Genomic DNA, 25,099 nt, shown 5'->3' on the forward strand with positions numbered 1-25,099 from the left:
GGAACTTGCCAAGCCTTCTTCAGAATTGAAGTTTGGAATTGAAATGCAAAACTGTATTAATTTGCACTCATTGCAGGCATCCATCTCATACCTTGTTCAAAGAAGACACACTACAAACTGAACCTGGAGCATCGCAGGCTGAGGGGTGACCCTATAGAGGCTTACAAAATCATGAGGGGCATAGATAGAATAAATAGACAAAGTATTTTTCCTGGGGTGGGCGAGTCCAGAACTATAGGGCATAGGTTTAGGGTGAGAAGGGAAAGATATAAAAGAGATCTAAGGGACAACTTTTTCACACATGTACGTGTTTGGAATGAGCTGCTGGAGGAAGTGGTGGATGCTGGTACAATTGCAACACTTAAAAGGCATTTGGATGGGTATATGAATAGGAAGGGTTTGGAGGGATATGGGCCAGATGCTGGCAGATGGGACTAGATTGGGTTGGGATATCTGGTCGGTATTGATGAGTTGGACCGAAGGGTCTGTTTCCATGCTGTACATCTCTATGACTCTATGTCTGTATGACCTGTGAATGCATAATGTGACATCAGAGTCGAGCTGATTTTAAGTAGAGAAGAGCTGTATAGAAGGACAATTACTGAAAGAGGAACACAGGAAACTTCCTATGAAACGACAAAGGGAAACTGAATACTACAGAAAAGGAACAAATATACAGCTAAAATACACAATTCTGAAAATTCTTATAGCTCCGGCCCAAACCAAAGGTAGTATGAATTAGAACTAACAGCATCTTCCTCACTCTCAGTGGCACAATTAGAAATCTTGACAAATTTATAAACAAATTAAACAAATAGAAGAATGATTACACTTCTGTCATTGTTGGGGCAGATTATTGTAAAATATATTCCACCCTAAATCTCTCTGAAGGACAAAAGTAATGGCAGAAATTTGCAATCTTTCAAGACACAACTCAAAATTCTGGCGAACATAATTGATGAATGGTATGCATTCAATATTTGGGTCCAAGATTAAAAAAACAGATCATTATGTTACTGCATTATCACAGTATACAGAATCCAGTGAAATTATGCAATGAAATGATAATGCAATCAAAGATAAGATTATTTTTGTCATTCAACATTCAAAAATGTGAACATAACTGTTGAGAGAGAAGAAATGGACAGAAAAGTGATCAACATGCGTACAAGTCCTGAGGTTGTAAATTAGCAGCTAGAGCATATTCTAGAGCATAACAGACAGAACATCCTTGCAATATGCTGATTATAGATTCCAGGTCAAAAGGGCAGGATGCAAATACTGTGGAGAGCACCACACAGTGGAAAAGAAGGTGTGTCCAGAATGAGGTAAGTTTTGTTTTCCACCAATCACATTGCACACAAATGTTTGACGAAAATGAAGCACACGAACCAAGTGCAGATGACCACTGGAGACATTCCAGCTGCAGATTCTGATCAATCCCTCCACACCACATAAATAATTGGTTTGTTCAGGTCGATCAATGATACATGATTTGTGACTGTTGGAATAAAGACTTTAGAAGGAGAACATGAAGTCAACTTGAAGTGTGAGACAGATACTGGTGCATCAAAAAACATCTCAAATTGCACAGATTTTAGTGAAGTAGTTTAGTGTCCCTTAAAAGTAAATCCTAGGTACCTCTGTAAATCACAACTGTTGCAGAATGGATTAGCAACATGATAGCAGTGAAACAAGCTGGAAAGCTGAGAATACAGTAAACACTGAAGAGATCTCACTGTTCCATAACAACCACAAAAAGAGCTTTTGCTACAGTGTGCGAAGGTAAAAATCTTAACTACCCTCGATTCATTGGATGGTTACACGTTAGTGAATCTGGATGACAGCAGCAGCCTTTTAACTATCTTGTAGTTTCCATTCCATTATTGTAAGTGGCAGAGTGGCTCAGTGGTTAGTATTGCTGTCTCACAGCACCAGGGTTCCAGCTTTGACTCCAGGCTTGGGCAACTGTATGTATGGAGTTTGCACATTCTCCCTCACTCTCTGTGGGTTTCCTCCAGGTGCCCTGGTTTACTTCCATTGTCCAAAGGTGTGTAGGTTAGATGGATTGGTCATGCTAAATTGCCCCTTGTGTCCAGGGATGTTCAGGACAGGTATATTCTCCATAGAAAATGCAGAAATACAAGGCTAGGGTAATAGGATGTGTCTGGGTAGGATGCTCATCGGAGGTCGGTGTGGATCCAATGGGTCAAATTCCACAGAAACAGACGGTTGCATATGCTTTTTGGAATCTCTACAGCTCAAGAGGAGTATCAATGTCGACAGCATGAAATAGTAATCATAGCAAACTGCAAGCTACAGTGGATGATCTGCACCCATCTATCTCACACACAGTTCAGTTAAGATGCTGTGAAAGCTGAGTTTTCCCATGAACCTGTAACAGAAAGCACATCACAACCTGTAACCTCTGCTACCTAGAAAGACAAAAGTAGTCGGCTTGGAAGGTTAAGGATCTGATTTGAAATATATAGCCGTTCCATCATCATCGTTGGATCAAAATCCTGGAAGTTCTTTTCTAACATCACAGTGGGCTGTACCAACTTGGCACAGACTACAGTTCTTGCAGATAGAAACTCACCATCAACTCCTGTAGGAAAAGGATGCGTAAACAACGCATGCTGGTCTTTCCAGCAATGTTTACATCCATTGAATGCAAAAATACCTTTTTCAAAATTCCTGGAAAGTGATCTTATTCTTGCTTTATGAGAGACTAAAATTTAAATGATTTGCAAGCTTTTATATTTGAAACATTTTTGTGTACATTTGCTGCATATATGTTCAACAGCACATGAGATGAAACATTATTTTCTTCCTTCTCATCATGCAGTATTCTTGCATAATAATGCTGTATTAGTTTTTGAGTCTTTTGATATCTCAGGCATATCTAATTGAGTTATATATTCTACAAGGATGGTTCCCATGAGTACCAGAAAATGAGAAATGAGAGCCACAGGAAGTTAAATGAATCGTTTCACTGATGATGTTGCACAAAAGCGTTTGATGGATTGAGCTATCTTGACCTATTTTTCCTTAAAGACACTCTGTCTACTTTGTACAGTTCCTGATTGGTCTGACGTTAGAGTTGCAATTTTACTGCTCCCTGGATTACTTTGCACTGTTGTTTAAACATGCAACAGTCTTGATCTATGCTTCAAAATATAATAAGAATATGTTGAAATGTGATAAAATTGAGTATTTCATGTTAATAAATGGGCAGTTCACCTTGCAAGGGATTACTAAATGATGATACGATTTCAAGTGAAGTTGTGATACATATTGTTGAGTGATACTAGCAGCAACAGAAAACGTCAAGTTTCTAAATATTGTATGTTGCAATGTTTACAGTGTGCATCAGTTCTAAAGTTCATTGATTTAATTGTTCATCTTATTGTAGCTGAGGGAAACACCATAAGTTAAAGTTCTCATAAAATACATTCATTCCACAAATGTGTGTAATGTGTTGAGGTTTCATCAAAAGCGATTGTGGGAATTCTGCATTCTAAAACAAATGCTGTGTTTGGAAGCAGTCTGCATTGAAGAATTCCTGTCAGAATACTTGCAATTTTATCTGTGATCATTTAATCTTTTGAGCTTCTCAGTTTCAGTACAAGACTGGTAAATTTATCCTAATAAGGGCACATCATAATTGGTATTTCTGCAGAATTTGTTCCTGAATGCATACCCTTTGTTTCATAGACCATTTCCTGACGAGTTTCAAACATACATATGTACAAAATTGAAAAACAGTAAAAGACCAGTTATCCCATTATAAAAAGGAAATGGATAGAATAGGACATTATTTCTCTAAGCATTCTGTGACCGTTTTGTTCTGCTATAGCCAAAAGAATAGGAAATTACTCGTCAGTCAATCTAACCATTGTGGTAGGGAAGTTAACAGAAAGAATTCTGAGGGACAGAATATATCTGCATTGGAGAAAAATAAATTAATCAAGGATAGTAAGCCTGGATTTATAAAGGGAAGGTTATTTTTGACAATAACTTGACAGTAAACAGGAATATCGATTTGTGTAATACGTTTGATGTGGTCTCCATGAAATTTCACAAGGCTTTTGATAAAGCTCCTCCTGACAGACTGGTCAAGAAAGTAACAGCTCATGAATTGGTAAAATAGCAAATTGGATCCAAAATTGGCTAAGAGGCAGGATGCAGAGGGTGTGGTGTTAGAGGGTTGTTTCCATGACTGGAAGTTTCTTTTCAATGGAGTTCAGTTGGTCCTTGCTATTTGTGATGTGCATTAATGGTTCGACCATTAATATGGGGAGCGTGATCAAGAAGTTTGCAGAGCAGAAAATTGGTAAGGTGAGGAGGACAGCTGTAAATGACTTAGGGATATCAAGAGACTGATTAAGTGGGCAAAGCAGTGGCAAATGTAATTCAGTCCAGATAGGCACGAAATCATGGAGAGGGCTTGGAGAGGGCGAATAAGTGATGCCAATCACTTGGAGAGGGCGAATAAGGGATAGGATGACACTCTGAATGGTACAACCCTGGAAAGATGGAAGATTAGAGGGGTTGGTGTGCAGATAACATGGCAAGCATATAACATAATAAAGAAGTCATATGGGATACTTGTTTTTACTGGCCAAGACATAAAATAAAAGAGTGGGGAGATTATACTGGAAAGGTATAAAATGATTGTTAGGCCACAACTCGAACACTGCATATAGTGTTCAATCATCGCCTGATGGGGAGCTGTGATTGTGTGAGAGATGGTGAAGAGGAGATTTCCCAGGATGCTGCCTGGATCAGAGGATCTGAATTGTGTGTAAAGATTGAGTTAGGGCTAGGCTGGGGTTGTTTTCCTTGGAGCAGCAAATGTAGAGAGGACACCTGATAGAAGTGTTTGAGAGGCATGGGCAGATAGGAAGGCCCTTTCTCATTAGGATAGAAGAGTGAATAGAAGAGCCAAACACCAGGGAGCAAGGTAGAGGTAGAAGGCTAAAAGGCGAACTGAGAAATCTTTTCACTGGGAAAATAATGGGAGTCTGAAATGGTGATTGAGTCAAAAACTCGTATAAATTTAAGTCGTTTTTAGAATTTCACTTGTGTTGCCATAGCCTCGAGAGCTATGAGCCAAGAACTGGAAATGGGATGAATGTCACCAGACTTTTGACTGGCAAATGGTTCGTTTGTCTCCTTCTGTGCTGTAAATGTCTATGAGGCCCACCAAGCCTGCCTCCATTCTCAAGGTGAACTGAGTATTATGATATATTTCCTTCCCTTTTGCCCTTTATTTGGTCACATGATTTCCTGGAAGAGACCAAAGTTGACAAAAATTATGGGAATGAATACAGTGCTCAGAATATTGCCCTCCGTTCCCTTCAGATGATCAAAATTAGTTCAGGATATCACATAGATTAATTGTCATTTGTAATTAATGGAGCTCAGCCTCTTTACATTCTGCTACAATATTGATAAAGTGTGGTGCTGGAAAAAGCATAGCAGGTCCTGAAGAAGGATCCTGCCCAAAACATCACTCTCTTGCTCCTTGGATACTATCTGACCTGCTCTGCTTTCTCCAGCGCCACGCTTTATCAACTCTGACTTTCCAGCATCTGCAGTCCTCACTTTCTCTGAGTTCTGCAATTTTGCCTTCTGCTGGACAGAATGTTTGTCTCAAGAGGAGAACTTTGGCAGATAACTTCTTTTCCACTGAAAATGCTCAAATTATGAATTATTTTGGGTGGCATTTATTACCAATGTTGTGTTAAGATCTGACCTTATTCTTTGTAATATAAACAACTTGTGTCTTAAGAAACAGATGTCAAACTTTGACTTTGAAGCCAAACTGCAAGAGCACATTCTTCAAGCAGTTTTTTGATTTCTGCAGGAACTGTACCTGTACTAGAAATGACAGTAAAGGAAATGAATGAATCTGCTTTCTGAAAAGAGATTTAAGTTTCTGGCAGTCATGGTATTGTAAAAGTCGTATGACATAATACATTAGCTGAGATTTTCCATGATGAGTGAAGTTTACATCTGCATTGCTACTGGCAGACTTTTAGACAGATTCAAATGTGAGTACAGTCTTGACAACAAATTTCCCAAGGTCAATGGAATATCATGCTGCAGCTTTGGGAGTGGATGAGTGTTGGAAACATGTTGGTGATTATACATTTTCTTGCAGGTAGTGGACATATACTGATGATTCCTTTGTGCTTCTAGACATAGTATGCCTTTGGATGCAGTGGGATGATCACTACATCTGAGCTGGAACTCATACTTTCAAGTCCCACTCCAAGACTTGGTGTCCAAGGCAGATACATTTATAAAGAAGCCAAAATAAATTGGGTATCAATTTATACATCCTGCCAACGAACGGCAGCTGGGTAAGAGCAAGAGGGATTCCTTGTCAACCACATTATGGAAAGAAGTTAGAAGCTCGAGGGAGTGTTGCTGAACAACAAGACCTTGAAGAGTAGGTTCATTGTTCCTTCAAAGTGGAGTCACAGTAAATAAGATAGTGAAGAATGTATTGAGAATGCTTGCCTTTATTGGTCAGTGCATTGAGTATAGGAGTTGGGAGGTCATACTGTGGCTGTACGGGACATTGGGTTCGGCCTCTTTTAGAATACTGCATTCGATTCTGGCCTCCCTGCTATTGGAAGGATGTTGTGAAACTTGAAAGGGTTCAGAAAAGATTTACAAGGAAGTTGCTAGGGTTGGAGGGTTTGAGCAATGGGAAGAGGCTGAACAGACTGGGGCTTTTTCCCTGGAGGGTCAAAAGCTGAGGGGTGACCTTATACAGGTTTATAAAAGCATGAGGGGTATGGATTAGGTGAATAGACAAGGTGTCCAAGGAATCGATGTTTAAAGCATAAGCCCTTCATCAGGAATGTTGGGGGAGTGGAGATCCCCAATGGGGCAGAAAGATAAATGGGTGGGGAATGGGGCTAGGGGATGGTAGCTGGGAATGCGATAGGGAGATGAAGGTGGGGGGTAGGTCGGAGCGGGTAGAAGGTGGGAAGGAAGATAGCCAGGAAGGACAGTCAACTCTCTTGCTCCTCTGATGTTGTCTGACCTGCTGTGCTTTTCCAGCACCACAATTTTGACTCTGAACTCCAGCATCTGCAGTCCTCACTTTCTCCTAAATAGACAAGGTCTTTTCCCTGGAGGAGTCCAGAACTAGTGGCTATAGGTTTAGAGTGAGAGGGGAAAAAATTAAAAGGGATCTTAAGGGCAACTTTTTCAAACAGAGGGTGGTGCATATATGGAATGAGCTGCCAGAGGAAGTGATGGAGGCTGGTACAATTACAACATTTAAAAGGCACCTGGATGGGTATATGAATAGGAATGGTTCAAAGGGATATTAGATTAATTTAGGATATCTGGTCAGCATGGACGAGTTAGACCAAAGGGTCTGTATCTGTCCTGTATATCTCTATGACTCTATGATTTTCCTATCACTCAACCGAAAACATGTGCATGTGCTTTTTGGGGAGTAGTGTGGCTCAGTTGACTTGACACCTGGTGTGGGTTGGATTGATATTAATAGCACAGGTATAAGTTGTTATTCTACCTGAAGTGGATTTGGGACCAGCCTCCTTGTCCTACCCATGATTGAGATTGTGTTGGTGTGAGCTAGGCTCATTTTCAGGTACAGAAGTCAAGAAGTGGAAGAATTAAATCTTCAAGACAGACGACCAGTTAAGCATCAGAGAGACCTAGTCAGAATTTAATAGGTTTTAAAAGAAAAAGCATGTGATCATTCCATGAAAAAAGACATCACGGACTTTGAACATTTTATCTAAAGAGATTGATGGAATTCCATTTGGGGACTGCTTGTTAGATATTCGGTTATTGGGTAATGTTCAGATACCTCATGGACAGGAAATTGGTTCAGATCCTGAAGAAGAAAGCCCAGTTAGATCAGATGTCTCCTGCCTTTAAAAAGAGCCATGGTGCAAACATTTCTTTGAGCTTAATGTGTCAAATGCGACATTCTTTGTTGACAAAAAAATAGAGAACTCGATGATAACCAGATTTTAAAATGATCACAGTATTGGGTAAGGCATCAGTATTATGGAAGGGTTTTAGACAGGCTAAAGGAGTAATAAAAGCTGTCTTAGTAGATCTGCTTATAAAAGCAGGAAACACAATGGATAAAATGGAACGTGAAAGGCTACCAACCTGAAACATTGCCCTTTGGTTTTCTTGTTATACAGGTATTACCAGACTTGAGGGATATATTAGTTCTTGATCATTCTGGTGACCCTTGCTTTCAAATCATTGAAAACTTGAAATGCTGTGATTTGGGTGCTCTGACAAATGTCATTCCATGTGCACAAATAATTCACTAAAGAATGAGGAATGTATATCTCTGAAGTCTTTGTACAGGTGTGTTAGAATATAGCATCTCCTGTGCAGTTTGACTTGGACATTATCTTTCGTAGCTCTTTTCCTCCTGTATTCCTGTCATATTGGGAGGTCTTATAAACATGAGTAATAACACATAAGGTGAAAAATAAATGAAATATGTGGCCAGAGGACTCAAATGGCAGTGAGGATTAGACAAAGCAAAACCTTATGAAATCGCTTACGTAAACATAACTTTACCAACTAATCATTCCGGGTGTTCATTTCAAATGTTCATGCTCCACCAAAACAGAGGAAAATAATATGTGTGGTCGACATTATCAAATTGCTATTTTACTGAAGCATTGACTTATTGGATGTATACCTAGGATCCTGAACTGTAAAGGAAAGAAATAATTTTTGAAGTTAACATCATATTTGAAGTTCTCTATTCAATACAGCAGAAGATATAATTTATTAATTTGTTTTCAAAAGATAGCTGAGACTGATTGGATTTAAGAGGACTCCTTTATGAGGAAAGATTGACTTTCTAGGAACTTCATGCTCTTGAGTAGATGATGAGGAGGGACCTCATAATTTCTGTAGACCTTGAGAAATTTGGTCCTGTGAAGTTCTTTAATCAGGTACATTTGTATTGGTCCATTAGTAATTAGTTATTTTTGTGGTATATTTTAAGTCATTTCTTGAAGGTCTATGTTATTTCCAGTGCAATATCCATGCAGGCATGAACTGATAGATGTATATTTTGCATAATTGAACAGTATATCGATGCACATTTTTAGTAATATTTCTCCTGCCTTGTTTGTGAGCAGGAAAGATTTGAAGTAAAGTTAGAGAGTGACTTGTTTCAACCTGACTGGTACATATATATTTGTTCTCATATGTATATACATCCCCAAGCTTTGTGTTGGTATTGTTTTGTGTGCTGTTTTTGATGGAGAGTTACATTGTTAGTTTCATATTGCTGTTTGGGGGATTTCGGCTTTACGTGATAACATGTCACTCCATGACTAAAGTTTAAAAAGTGAATAACATTCAAAATAGATGCACAGCAGCATGTCCAAACCCTTCGCCTTGTCATTATCCTCTAAATGAAGCTGGGTAGGCCACATAAGCCTATCCCTAGGCAAGTCCTTGCAGAATCTGCCACAATGCATTCATCAAACAGACTGGGAAAAGGAAAAATATGACAGCCATAGAGAAGCGTGGGAAGCAGAGAAAATGAGCATGTGCTTAAAAAGAATAAAATGTATGAAACCTTTTCAGACAATTACCCTTTCTCAGTGCTTTCCTGCACTATGTCATTGTTTAGTTTAATCATAAAGATATAGCTATGCAGCAGGAATCAATGAGTCATTAGAATGCTTCTTCATATTGAATTTTTGAAATGTTTATCACTGAAAAGTACACTTTGGAAATGAAATGTAGTTTTGAATGCGACTTGTTTCAGTCATATATTACTATCAACCAGTATAAGGGAAAAGGGTTCCTACAGTATAGAAAAGAAAATTGTCATTCAGAGCACTACACATTGTCCACTGGTAGAAAATCAAATTCAACCCTAGGCCGGATAATGATGTTGACTGTTAACCCTTGGAACACTCAGCTCCCTTGGGTTTTATCTGGGAAATCACATAGTAGCTTTCAATCGTTAGTTTAATGATACTCCTTAAAAGTATTGGGGTGTCAGGGAAATGGGGTGGAATTAGTATTGGCTATTTGAACTAAGCTCTGACAAATGAATGGCAACCGGAATATATTGAATGAGGTGCATCTTCTGCTACTTCCATGAGTTATAATTAGATTTGTATGATGTGGTACATTGTCACAAAAATAAACTGACAGTGACTCACTAAACATTAATTGTCTAGAAAAACAAAGTTATGATATAATGTTATAGTTATCAATGGATTAAATTTCAAAGGACAATTTTCTTTTGGTTTGCTTTAACTTGATGTGTAGAAACATGAAATTAGTCAAGAATAATAAATAAGAAGCATCCTATATTGCATATTGCTTTATATGGAATCGTAGAGTCAGAGAGATGTACAGCATGGAAACAGACCTTCAGTCCAACTCGTCCAGATATCCCAAGCTAATCTAGTCACATTTGCAAGCACTTGGTCCATATCCCTCTAAACCCTACCTATTCATATACACATCCAGGTGCCTTTTAAATGCTGCATTGTACCAGCCTCCACCACTTCCTCTATGCCCTCACCCCACACACACACACCAGCCTGTGTGTGAAAATATTGCTCCTTGGGTCCCTTTTATATCTTTCCCCTCTCATCTTATACCTATTCCATCTAATTCTGGACTCCCCCACCTCAAGGAAAACACCTTGCCTATTTATCCTATCCATGCCCCTCATGATTTTATAAACTCTAATAAGTCACCCCACAGCTTCTGATGCTCCAGGGAAAACAGCTACAGCCTATTCAGCCTCTCCCTATCGCTCAAATCCTCCAACCCTGGAACATCCTTGTAAGTCTTTAATGTACCGTTTCAAGTTTCACATCATCCTTCCGATAGGAAGAAGACCAGAATTGCACGCAATATTCCACCAAATATGACACCAAAATAGGAAATGTAGTGGACAGCGAAGAAGGTTACCTCAGAATACAATGGAATTTTGCTCGGATGGGCCAATGGGCTGAGGAGCAGTAGATGGAGTTTAATTTCGTTAAATGTGAGGTGCTGCATTTTGGAAAAGCAAATCGGAGCAGGACGTTTACACTTAATAGTGAGATCCTGGGGAGTGTTGCTGAACAAAGAGACCTTGGAGTGCAGGTACATAGATCCTTGAAATTAGAGTCACAGGTAGATAGGATAGTGAAGAAGGTGTTTGGTATGCTTTACTTTATTGGTCAGTGCATTGAGTACAGGAGTTGGGAGGCCATGTTCTGGCTGTACAGGATGATGGTTAGGCCGCTGTTGGAATATTGCGTGCAATTCTAGACTCCTTCCTATCAGAAGCATGTTGTGAACCTTGAAAAGTTTCTGAAAAGATTTATAAAGATGTTGCCAGGGTTGGAGGATTTGAGTTATAGGGAGAGGCTGAATAGGGTGGGGCTGTTTTCCCTAGAGTGTCAGAGGCTGAGGGGTGACCAACAGAGATATATAAAATCATGAGGGGCATGGATAGGATAAATAGATAGGGTGTTTCCCTGGCGTCGGGGAGTCCAGAACTAGAGGGCATAGGTGTAAGGTGAGAGGAGAAAGATATAAAGGGGACCTATGGGGCAACATTTTCACACAGAAGGTGGTGCATGTGTGGAATGAGCTGCCAGATACTGGTGGAGGCTGGAACAATTACAACATTTAAAAGGCGTCTGGATGGATATATGAATAGGAAGGGTTTAGAGGGATATGGGCCAAGTGATGGCACATGGGACGAAATTAGGTTAGGATATCTGGTCGCCATGGACAAGTTGGAGCAAAAGGTCTGTTTCTGTGCTACATAACTCTATGATTCCTTGTGTTACTTGTTCTTTAGCTAATCTTGTATCCACCTAGGTACTGCCCTTTCATACATGTTGTTTAACTTTGCCGATAAAAAGCAAAGGGTGGAATCTTAGAATTGTCTGAGCAACTTGGTCTCGGTGAAATGCGTGACAAGGCCGAACTTGACGTTATGATCATCTCACTCCATCTTTTACTGCTTTTCGCAAGCAGCTAGGCAAGATTTTAACTTGGCAGTGGTGGGATGTCAATTGATGGTTGTTGTTGCCTGTTAAACTTTGTTACTGTGACAATTCACCTTATTAATATTCAACCTTCCATCTTCCCAAACTCGCCAACCAAGCGAGACGTATGAAAATTTGAAATGGAAGCTATAGTGCAGTGATTCAGCATACTATTTGCTCTGAATAGCCTCCATACTAGGTGGCTGCATGATTTATTACACTGTTGCAGCTTCTAGAAAATGAGGGCCATTGTGTCCCATATGTGCACCTGTCACTGCTGCTTCTCCATGTGCATTTGGATAAGATGAGGTCATTGATTGCCAGCACCACATGATCATCTCCACCCTGCGAATGTGCAACTTGTTGGCGCAGTCCTCTGAAATGCCAGCTGCCTGTGCAGTTTGTTCCTTAGCCAGCTGTGGAGCTGTCATAGATAGGTACCTGTGGATCCCACTGAGGTAACAGTATCTGGTCTCCTTGTGGGTGCAGAGGCAGCCTAGACGATGTCTCTTCTGAGGGCTTAATACTGTCATCCTCAGGAAGGTAGTTCTTCTGTAGCCAGCTGCTTCTCACAGAGGTCATCAGGAGCTTGCAAGACAAAAGAAAGTGAGTCATTGCTAATGGTTGCAAGTAGTGTCCAACATTTGAGACTAATAGTTGGGTTAATGAAAAGGCAGAAGTGGCATGCAAAGAGGTACTTGCTCAATTTGTGGAATGTGGATGAATCGACATCCCTGCAGGAGTGCCCCTGGTTGTCTTCTAGGAGGGCCTAGGCCGCTCCCCTTATGGTGGGTGCGGAACATAATGTTGGCTGTAACTCCACTCATCCGGTCTCTCTGTTGTGGGCTGCCTCCTGTTGCAATTGGAAAAAGCGGGGAGGTAAGTAAGATGACAGTTTGTGACACAAACGTTCGTCTGAGTGCATTTTGGTGGTGAGACGGCAGAGTGGAGAGCATGCATGGTTAGTGGTGTGAGAGGCTGAGGTGAAGAACGGCTGAGAGAATTAGTTTCAAACAACAATGAGGGTGGTCGTGGCCGAGGCTTGGTAGGATGCATGTGCAGTAGTGCTGATAGATTGAGTGTGAGTTGGCAGAGAGAAAACTGTGGTACTTACCCTGGTGGAGAAGGTCGTTGATTTTCCTTCTATATTGTTGCCCATTTCTTGGAAACCTGGAGACAGCACTGACTTGATTTGTGTCCCCAGACCAAGCCAGCATGATCTGGTGGCATGGCCTCCTTTGCAGGTCCACTGTGAAGAAGATGCCTTACCATTGCACCATCCTCCAGAGAGACGGAAAAACGTATGTAGCAAAAGAATTAAAGGCAAATTGAAAAGCGGGAAAGACAGGAGCAGAGAAAGCAAACAAATTGTCATCAAAGAATTGTAGTTTTGACTTTTGAAATAGTGTAAAACAAGCACATTCAGTTCAGTTGCCCAGTGTTCATCTTGCCAGTTTCTTGCTAATTTCAGTTTCAGATATATATAACAGATGCCCAAATGGAAATCACCTGTCTTATTTATCACCATAAATCAAAATTACCCACAGGCAGACAGACATGCATAGAATTGCTTCCACATTTTTGTCATTTAAAATATGATGAGACATTATATTTTTGTATTCTGTCTTTCATATTTTTGAAATGTTTCCTAAATCTCAAAACTGTGTTCCCTTGCATAAGCAAAGACAGTGTGAGAGAAATTCTGATGGCATATTTCACAAAGTCACTCTCAGTGATTTAAATTGTTGCACATTAATTCTGGGCTTCCTTTATTAATGTTTGAGGAGCAGTCTGTTATAAATGTATGAAAAGGTTTAATGTGTTTTATTGAATTCCTTGCTCTTCAAGGTCACCAAAATTAATCCTGTGTAACCTCAGTTACACTATTATTAGAAGAGGCAAAGTATGCAGTTCTATTGCTAAATTGAAAAATGATAAAACCATGAAAGAATGTATTGGAAAAACTGCTTTGGGAGGGTGTATCAAAATTCATTTGGTGAGGTAGTCAAAATCACTGTCTTAAATCAGATTCTGAGGTACATTATTCATCACTGCATGGTGCATGCTTCATTATTTGTTATTACCTAGTGCCTTGAAGCAGCCTGTAGCCATTTATAAAATGACAGCTTTTCACGAACAGTATTTTGGAGGCTATGTTAAAAATGTATACTCCCTGTGCCAACTCACCACAAAAGGATATAACAGACATTTATTGATGCATCCTCAGAAAACATGACATTTCTTTCAAGGTTGAGAAGCTATATATGTATTGTATATTTTATATATAATATATACTTATAAAATACATTTAAATAATTGTGACTGAAACAAATATTTTCTTAATTCTGGTGCTGCCTTGCAATATGTTTTTCATAATGACTTTTATCTTCAACTTGCACTAATAACAGCTACAGCCATGTGCTCAGCAACAAACATGAATAACGTCTTCCAGAGTAGATCTGTGAGCATGGCACCAGATATTCAATGATGAAAAAAATAATGTATTACTAATTATTATACCATGAATTTCTTTTGCAGACTCACATTATATTATTATATTACAGAAGCAAGTTGTTTAAAATCTCTATGATATAGTAGTTCTTCATTGTAGCATTCTCTTACATTATGCATATTATAGTACATAGCTATCAATTGCAGAGAAATCATATCCAATATTCCTGTAGTTAAATTCCAACTGTAAAGCAAACTTGTGTAGTTCACTTAAATATATTTTAAAATGCTTCAAATGCTGTGGTGATTCCAAAATATGATATTTATTTTGCATATTTTGGCATTCATTGTGTATATGATTTTGGGATTTCTGATCTGTTAGGACTGTATGTATTAAGAATTGTTTTCAGGAAGGAAATAAAAAAGTTCAAACTATTTAACATTTGCAAGAAACAGAAAATGTTGGAGAAATTCAGCAGTTCTGGCAGCATATGTGGAGAGAGAAAGTTTCAAGTCTACTGTCACTTTTCTTCAAACTGGGTTAATTTCTGAAGAAAAGTCATTATGGAATTAAAATGTTAACTTGGTTTCTCTGTCCACAGATAGTGCCAGATCTGCTGGACTACTCCAGCACTTTCTGTGTTTGTTTCACATTTCCAGCATCTGCAGTATTTTGCTTTCATTAATACTGCAAGCAATGTTCTTTGCTGAGTTGGAGTAAGTTTGTACAAAACCAGTTTCAGAGCAAATATACAATACATTTATCTTAAATAAAGATTGTGAATCCTCTGAAATGTAATATAACAATTTTGTTGATTGTATATTGTTGCATCAGAGTTCATAGATGATTAATCAGGGTGGCTTGGCATCACTTCGAACGGTTCTAACTGGTCTACAATTATAAAAGTCACCATTAGCCTTGTATCAAATTTTCTGCATACAATAAAATACATAAAAAAAGGGTATCTGGTAAAGGATTTTTGCCAGTATTCCAGTCAAAGATTTTGACTGACAAATGTTTGTTCGCTCAGTTTGTGCTAAATATTTGAAAGGCACTTCTCTCTATGAATGTCCTATGCACATTTCATGTAACCACCCATTAGCTTCTGTACAGATAATATAATCACAGTATGCTCCTGCATATTAGTCTTTAGAATGAAAAGGATAAAAACTTATTAAGATACTTGAATTGATTCTTAACTTGTCTCTATTTTGTCTGTTTTTTATAGCTACTGGTTTATGACAATTGATTGGAAATTTTGGTTTTATTTTGAAGGTGCTATGTTGATGACAGAATCTCAAAGGTTGCTTGGCTGAACCGATCTAATATCATTTTTGCTGGAAATGACAAATGGTCCCTGGACCCTCGAGTCACTCTGTTGACCAGCGCTCGCTTAGAGTATAGCCTTCAGATTCAACAGGTGGATATATCTGATGAAGGTCCTTATACATGTTCAGTACAGACCCAGCACCATCCTAAGACCTATCAAGTGCATTTGATAGTGCAAGGTAAGGTGTTCTATCATTTATTTGTACATATGTTTGAAAATACAATTTTTGAATGTCCCTGGAGGCAGTAGCAACATTATCCCAATGTTTAACAGCTAGTCATAAAGACAAAGTGCTGGGTTTGGTGAATGGTTATTGATTTAATTGTCTTCAGAGAAAGTTATTTTTTGAGGCTTAGTTTCTGTGTTTATTATCAAGTTTCATACACCACAAATGACAAGAATGTCAGATGAGAAAGTAAAGAGGTAAGACTATAAATCTGAAGATAAATTGTACACAAAGAAACTGGATCATGTTTCTTCTGAAACGCCCCAACTGGTTTGGGGCACAATCTATCGATGCAATGGACATCTTTAAAGTTGGCAGTAGGACCACATCAAACTGACCGCTATACCCTCATTAGGGTATCACTTGTGAAGTACAGCCTCCAGGGAAACCCAGGTAACAGCACTAGCAGAACTGGCTGGGATGCTCTCTGGGAGAACGGAGGCAATCATGATGATGTGAACAGAAGCTGACAGTGTTCTGATTTTAATGGAGAGCACCACTCCTTTCAGTTTCATGTTCAGTAGTATTGAGGACTATTTTTTTTTCCATATATATGTGTAGCATTTCTGCAAAGGAACGATCTAGTGCCTGAACATTCAGGGTAAACACATGTTCTATAGATCACAGCTATTTTTCAGATGAAAGGAAAATGATTAACCTTCTAGGTCTTCTGTCCAAGCAGACCTTAGGCAAGAGGGGATCAGGGTGCTCTGTGTGCATCCAGGATGCTTCCCTGAATTATTAAAATTACTGACAACTACTGAAATAAAGTCCTGTGTGTGTGTGCTGAAAGTTTTGAGATTTTGTTCTGCCCAACAGCTAATTTGCTCAGCAACGTGTGCTAATAGGCTGGAAACACCCTCACCAACATGTTTCAAAAACTCATTTCTTACATAGTGGTTAATTGCTGGTTTATTATGTGAAGCTGTGAGCAATTTTTGGATGTTTTAGAACCATGAAGCATAATGCTGACTGTGGAGAAAATAATTGTGCTATTTCTGACTGCATTCTTAGAGGTTACACAATATTCAAGGCTGGTGTAGTCATGTTGCTCCATAAGGGAAAAGCTCTACATGAGGAGAATTACCTGCATTTCTCTTCCCTTGGATATAGCAAAGTAGGATCAAACAACACTAGCCTTTGTGTGAAATACCAAATTCATTAAGGTCCGAGATACCTATGTCACCATTCTGCCATATTCTGGATAAATTGGGTTCCACTTTCAAAATGTTTCACTTTTTTGCAACCACAGACTGCACCACATGCAAATCTGTGTTTGGTGTCCTGGCAGCAGTTATGATTCCATGATCCTGTGTAAATCCCCTTGTTCAAGGTTGCTGAGCATCCATTGAGAATACCTCTGATGGCTGTGGTGGATGAGCAGCTTTGGGTTGTGTGAAGCATTGGCCACTCATGCACTATTGGACAGAATGGTCCTTATACTGTGCAAAAAGCTTTGGCATAACCTGGAGTGAATGATATCTCTGTTCAATTCACTGGTTAAATTTGCAGTTGGGCATTATCAATTATATGATCCGAACTTTGCCTGTGCATCCACAGTAGATTGAAAGGAAGCCCTCACTAGCTTTAAACATTTCTCCTTGAGGTCTGCTCAAGAGGGTAGGTTAAAATTACAAACTATGGATATGGAACAGAATCTTACAATTCAATGTTGCTGACCTTTGTTCTTGTTCCCACCTGAAAGCTGGGTTAAAATCTTCCCTATACATTTTGCAGTTATAAGTTATTGATCTATAAATTTATTATAAAAACTTCATATGTAGGTAATCATATTGTAACTAAAATTATTTCTATACCAACCTATCCAGCGCTTCTGCTGAAGGTACCTCTCCTGAGAAAGGATATAATTTTACTTTGATATGTTTGTTTTTCTAAATTCCATTTTAAATGCAAGTAATATGATTTTATAATGTGTTATAATCCTAGGCAAGGCCACCAAATTTATTTACAGTCTGGTTCAGGACCATTCATTTCTTTTTGCTTATTGCACATCAAGTTTGAAATCCCTGTTACTTACTAAGTGAACAAAGTCAGAATATTCTATGGTTTTGAACAAACAAAATAAACTTAACCTAAAACCACCTATAATGGATATTCAATTGATACTCTAACTACCAAAATAACCATGGTAAATATGGGTTAACAAGCAAACTGTGGTTGATCATCCCAAAGTGAACACAAAATTGCAGACATAACCAAGAGGTATCCTACAAATTTCTCAACAATTTACCCAAATGAGACTAATTATGTGTGTCATAAAAAATATTTAAAATCTGCCTCCCTCATGAAGAATATTAGCTTCTCTCTTTCAGAAAGCTAGTTTGATCCCCAGTTGACAACTACTCTAATTAACCCAAGTTTAGCGGGTTCGAACTGCTCACTTTCAACTGCTCCTAGGACCAATCTTTGAGACTTTTTTAAAATTCCATGCCAATTGGACTAACCTTTCAGAATGTATGCCACTGTAATGGTCAGGCTAAAGGCCATTGTTTAAATACAGACATGGTACAAGCATTTCAAATGCACTGTGATCAACCATAACTCAACTCCCAGCAACTCATTTTTTTTCCCAAGACTGCACCCCACTGTGCTGCAAAAGATGCATTCTGCCATCTAATTACTAATATAATTCTAGCTCTCTAGCTACACTGAGCAGAACCTTACTGCTACAAGTTATCCTTGATCCCAACTGCATGGAGCCAGCTAACAGCAACACTTAACTGAGAGAGACAAATTTTTGTTAAGCAAAAGTATAAAGGGAAATGGGCCTGATATGGTGTTAAGCCACAGATGAGGCGTGATCTCATTGAATGATGAAAAAAGGTTAGGGGCTGAATGCCCTACTCCTGTTCCTATGTTCAACAACATGGAATCACTCTCACTGACTCTCATGGGAAAAATAACTGATCCTTTAAATGTTGGCCACCAACCTTTTGAACCGATTTGAATGATCAATTAAAAACATTACAACAAGCCTTGTCCTTATACTGAGGCAGAATTAAATAAACTCAGTCTTATGTACTAAAATATTACAAGTTGATAGCTTACAGACCACAAATGGATAAATGAGAAAAATTAATACAATTGCAAGAAGTTAACAAAAGTGAATTGTATGAAGATAAATAATGTATTGCAACACAAATAATCGGATGACAGAATTGTCTGACTCATAAGGCTTTCTGCTACCAAAATCCAAGGTGCTTTACAGTGACTGACAGATGATAATCAAGCAAGCCAAGCCAGAAGATATTTAATTTGAGAAAATAGAAAATTTTGTTTCCACACAGTACTCTATCCACAACCTGGCTGAAGATGGATGGAAATTACCCAGTGGAAGGAATTAAATTCAAGTGACAAGCAGCCTTTGATGTGAAATTACTATTGTCTGTCTGAAAGTTGAGTATTCAACCATTTTGCACTAACAGTCTCCTGTGATTACTTAGCAACTGAAAGGCAGCAAAACAACATTATCTTTTCTTCTGAGGGCATAATTTTATTGAACATGATGCCATTTACTGCAGGATTTTATATTAACAAGTTTTTCTACTGCAACTTCTGAAAAGAAGTGAAGTCAATAGGGTGAAAAATTGGAGCGAATAGTTGAGATGGAATGTTTTGGGACAACCTTGAATTTAAAATAAAATGTTATGAATGGGAGCATAATTGGGCAGTGGACCAAAATTCACATTCTCAGTGTGAGGTTAAAATTCTCATATTACAATCTCTGAGCCCTCTTTTGCATTGGTACACATTAATGTTCTAGGAGAAAGTGAGGACTGCAGATGCTGGAGATCAGAATCGAGAGTGTGGTGCTGGAAAAGCACAGCAGGTCAGGCAGCATCCAAGGAGCAGGAGAATTAATATTTCAGGCATAAGCCTTTCATCAGGAATGAAGGTGTCTTCATATGATTAGAAATGCCACCATTTACATTTGCCACCAGTACTCATTGGACCATATCTCCAGGATAGTGATTGTTGTGTTCTGCACAACCTAGCTGAACAATGAGGTGACAGGTTAGGAGACACGGATGTGTCTACAGACAAGGAATGGGAGTCTAACGTGATGCTGAGGGTGGTGAAGCTCATATGCAGCTGCTGGAGAAGCTAGGACAGTAATAAGAAGCGGCAAACTGGCTTGAAAGAATCTAATAGCTACCAGATTTGCGACCAACTGACTTTGGACTAATGTATGTGGACACTTAGAGCTAGAAGCCAATTGTGGCTGACAGACATTTCTGCCGTGAAGAAAATGTTTGATTTCTCACACTTAGACTTTAGGTTCATTTATTTGATATTCGATAAAAGTTATTTCACTGGTGTTTGCTGTAATTACCTCATATTTGGTTTCTAAACATCAGGATGGAGGTATGCCAAAAAACATAGGCACTGTGCAAACGTCTGCAAGCAAAGGACATTCATCTCTGTACTGATATAGAGAGCCTACATAATACTGATTGATTTTCCAAAGCCATACATCTTGGTTGGGGTTGCAGTTACCCATGATCCTGTTCCTTCTGGAGGGCAGCAGAGATTGTCAGTTTCTGTGCCTTGGTCACAGCTCCACATGATATTTGTGTGATAGTTATGATGCTCAGTGCCCTTCAGTGTTGGCTATTAAATAAGCAGAACCAATCATATGCCTTAATAGATTGAAAGTGACAACACAGATATTGTACAAAGTGCCATATTTTTGAACAGTGTTTGCTTCTTTATAACATTGATACCTGTGCCCCCTAAGTGATTTTAAGGTCCTTCATTCTTTCTTTCTCTACTGCTACATTTAGGTGCTTCCTTGACAGCTGCAGCACAACTTGAGAAATCTTGCTAAAAGCTTTGTCGGCTTGTCTCAGTTATTGTGGTGTAGGCATGTAGCACTTTGTTCCTGGAGGAACGCTGTCTCATTTTTTACTGTATCAATTGTATATGGTAGAAATGACAAATAAAATCTACTCTACTCTACTCTACCTGGTGGGCTGCAGCCTGATGGGGATCTCCTGGATGGATGCAGTTGCAACCTTTACACTCTGATCTGATGGAGTTACTGGTGTTGCTGGCACATGTGAGGCACAGGGACATATCCCAGTGCAACAATGTCTAAGTGGCCGACATGCACATTCATATTTATTGTGCACATTATTCTCTTGCAGAAGGAAAAAATCATTAATAGGTATTAGCATGGGTACATGACTACTTTCTCTGCATTCTAGACACAGATTGTGATTTCAGTCCCCAGAGCTGTGGAAGTCTGTTTTCCTGTTACTGGTAAGGAGAATGGGATTTGTGACATCTGAGGAATGAAGGGTTTTGAATGAATAGTGCTTCTGTTTGCCAAGAGTTAGAGTGAGTGAAACTCAAAAATGCATTTTATGACACGTGTCTGAGATACCTCTGAGGTGTTCTGACCGAAGCCAGTTTTTGTGCTAGAGTCTATTGGTATGCAACCCTTTGATGAAAACATATCAGTTGAGAAAGTTTAGTGACTTGGTAGTGCAGGAGCTGCTGAGTTGTAGCTCCCTTTTACGTTTTAACTATGAACCATCACAGACATGTGAAAGCAATACCACTGTGGTGTAAGCAGTGCTGCATTGGTTGCTGTAGTTATTTGAGACATATTCAGTGCAGTTGAAGCTTCTGATCGAAATGTCCTCAGCAGAGACAAATGTATAATGTGAACTTGTACTCACAGGAGCATGGAGTATTAAGAAAAAATTGACACTTACTCTGGCCGAGCGCAGCAGGTCATTAATGTTCTTATGGCAGAGATTCATATTCCCTTGAATCTTCGTGGACACTGACCCCAGGGCAAACTTGGATGAGGCTGCATTATTGGAGTGGTTCATTTTGCTTTTCTGCAGGAACAGTACATTCTTTTCTCAATAGTCTGAAGGAGAACATCTAGCACTGAAGCATGAAGCCACTTGCTGTCTCATACTAGATATCTCCAGGAACAGGTGAGGAAGAGAACTGGTGACCAAAACAGAGATGAGATGATGCTTGCATTTTGTTCCAAACTTTGCAAGGATTCAACAGTGATTAATTTTGTCTTTTTGCCATTTTTCCCCCCTATTTCCTGCTGTTTTACTACGCATGGGCACTATCTGTTCATGTCCCACTCTGAGTATCATAACCCAAACAGCTACTTTGTAATTATGCCATATCCTTTTTTTATTCATTCATGAGATGTGAGCATCAATGTCCAGACCAGCATTTAGTGCCCAGTTCTATTTGCCCACAAAGCAGTTGAGAGTCAACCACATTGCCGTGGGTCTAGAGTCACATAGAGGACAGATTAAGTAAAGACAGCAGTTTCCTTCCCTGATGGACATTAGTGAACCAGGTGAGGTTCTAGATTTTGGTGTGCAGGGCACAATTTCAAAGATTATGGGTATAACAGACTTGGAAGCATTATAAACAGTGGAGGAGAACAGTGCAGAGCTCCAAAAGGACATAGACAAATTGGTGGAGTGGCTGAGAGATGGCACATGAAGGCCATTATAATGAAGTGTGAGATTAAGTGTTTTGGTTAGAAGGGCAAGGATGGACAAAATAAGGGTACAACATTAAGGAGTTGTAGCAGCAGAAGAACCTGAGTGAATATATTCATAGATCATTGAAGATGGTAGGTCAGGCAGAGAGAGTAGGTAATAAAAGCACACCGTTTCCTTGTCTATATTAATAGGAGCACCAAATACAAGAGCAAAGAGGTTATGCAGAACTTATACATTTGTTGGAGCTAAGCTGGTATATTGTGAACAGTTCTACATGTCACACTGCAGAAAGGATGTGAACTCACTGGAGAGTGTGCAGAAGAGATTCACAAAAATGGTTCTAACAATAGAAATTTCAGTTATGAGCAAAGATCGGAGAATTTAATACTCTTCTCATGGGAGAGAATAAATGCTATTAAATTCATGAGCATTCCAGATAGCGTAGACAAGAAGAAACTGATCTCACTCATGAAAAGATTGAGAATGAGAGGGTTTTGATTTAAAGTGATTTGCAGAGGCAGTAACGTTAGAAAAATGCTTTTTTATACTTTGGTTTGTATTTAGAATGTGCTGCCTGGATGTATGGTGAAGGCAGAGACAAGACGGTGTTGAGTGGTTATTTGAATAGAAAAATTTTTCAAGGGTAGAGGGCAAAGCTGGAAGAGAATGGCACTGTTTCATAATTCCCTTTGGAGAGCTGGTACAGATGCAGTGGGCCAAATGGCTGTCTGTGCACAATAACAATTCTGTGATTCTGATTCAAAATTATCCCATTTACCCACTCTCTGATCTGGTCAAACATTGATTTACCCACTTCTGGGATCCATTAGGCCACCTAATTGCTCCCTTGTGCCATCTGGCAGTGCCCATTCCTAAGATCTCGGCACAGCCAGGAAAGCTGGAATTGCTGACTAATCAGATCGGCTGGCAGCTCCAGGAGGGTGGGTCGTCTCTTTACTGAATCCAAAAGTAACATGTTATGTCTGCAGGGTCAGGTTCAATTTGACCAGTTTAGCTGTCCAACAAACTTTTCTTCAACAGAGCAGGTGTCAAACATTCCAACCCCTGACACCCCAAAGAAATCTGACCACATGTGGCCAGATGACTTAAAATTGTTCCTTATTTAGTGAGTCAAAGAGGAATGCCTCCAAGGAGTATGCTTGAAGTCTTTCAGTTGCTGACAGTTCAAGCTTTCCTTGCATTTTGAGTATGAAGAAATATGTAGGTGAGCCTATTGTTTTTCCAGCTCCTTTGCTTTGTGCAATGTTGTCTTATGTTTTAGCTCCATTAGAAGGCTTTACCAAATGTTCTGGTCTAAATTTATAAAACACAACAATGATCTATCACACTGGAATTTTATCTGGAACTTATTTTTGTCTCGGTTCTGACTTTGTAGCATCACTTCAATGTCAAACCTATGTGTGCCTCAACATTATCCAATTTTACAGAATGTGTCTAATGATTGCATTACATAGGCATGAAGCAGGTATGGTTGAGAATAAGAGCTATTTTCAAGCATAACTTCACAAATGTTGTCAAAATTCTACCGTCACGTTGCTTGGCTAAGATTTTTAGCTGCTTTTGCTGTTAGCTACTGTTTTATTGTCTACCCAATTGATGTAGTTTTCTACTTTTGCCCATTTCCCAGATCTAAAGTGACCTCAATCTGAGTTATATTGGACATACCCTTGCATCTGTATTTCTTGAAAGCAGAAGAGAAGGAGGAATAAAAGAGAACAGGCATATTAGACACCAGAGGAGACCCAAGACCAACCTATTACCAAGTAATATTACATTTATAGAACACGTAAGCAGTAGTGTTCATGGAAGCTTTTCTTCAATTAAAGAATAAGTCAACAGTGAGTTATGAAACATGCTTTATCCTCATACAACCAATACATCACAGCCAGCCTAACCAAGTCGTAGCTGACTGCTACCCAGTAGCCTTATTCTATTGGGTCATTGTACCCTACTTTAGGGGACAGGATATCAGTAACATTGTTGAAGTGCACTGAAACATGAACAAATGTCTTCTGGAGAAACTAGTTTATCAGCTTCCCCATGTATAGCAGCAGGTTAGAGTATTCTCTTTCAGCTTTCCTCCATACACTTTCACATTGTTCCCATTCAAATAACCATCCAATGCCCTCTTGTATGCTTCAATTGACTCTGCTTCCACCCACATCCAAATAGGATTGATCAGTGACAATACTTTGTTAAGTACAGGGGGGTTGTCAGCTGAATCTGCATGGTTATGCATACTCCATTAATTAATCCTACCACCTATGTCAATGTAAAAGTGTCCCACTCATTCCTATCCATGTTGTTTGTGACCAGCAGCACCATGTCATGGAAGTAATTGCTTGCTTTGCTGGCTGCAATCTTCATTTTCAGGGATCTCAAGTCCATGAATTCTTTCACAAACTGTCAAGGTGGATAATGGAAAATCAGGGAAACTTGTGCAATCATAGCTAATGGCATTTTAATGCTTTCTGCAGTAGAAGTTGAACATTTCCATCAAGCGTTCCATTAAGA

The 25,099-nt window shown here is 39.2% G+C and overlaps 1 protein-coding gene across 3 annotated transcripts in view; it reads left to right on the forward strand.

Annotated features, from left to right (window-relative positions):
• Positions 1 to 25,099, forward strand: part of LOC122555092 (limbic system-associated membrane protein-like) — an 841,008-nt gene that overhangs the window by 350,889 nt on the left and 465,020 nt on the right. For all 3 annotated transcript variants that reach the window (XM_043700768.1, XM_043700769.1, XM_043700770.1), the window contains exon 2: positions 15,775 to 16,007. In XM_043700768.1, the coding sequence (XP_043556703.1) occupies positions 15,775 to 16,007 (233 nt within the window). The remainder of the gene's footprint in view (positions 1 to 15,774; positions 16,008 to 25,099) is intronic.

The sequence above is a fragment of the Chiloscyllium plagiosum genome, chromosome 12, assembly GCF_004010195.1.
Source record: "Chiloscyllium plagiosum isolate BGI_BamShark_2017 chromosome 12, ASM401019v2, whole genome shotgun sequence".
Taxonomy (NCBI): domain Eukaryota; kingdom Metazoa; phylum Chordata; class Chondrichthyes; order Orectolobiformes; family Hemiscylliidae; genus Chiloscyllium; species Chiloscyllium plagiosum.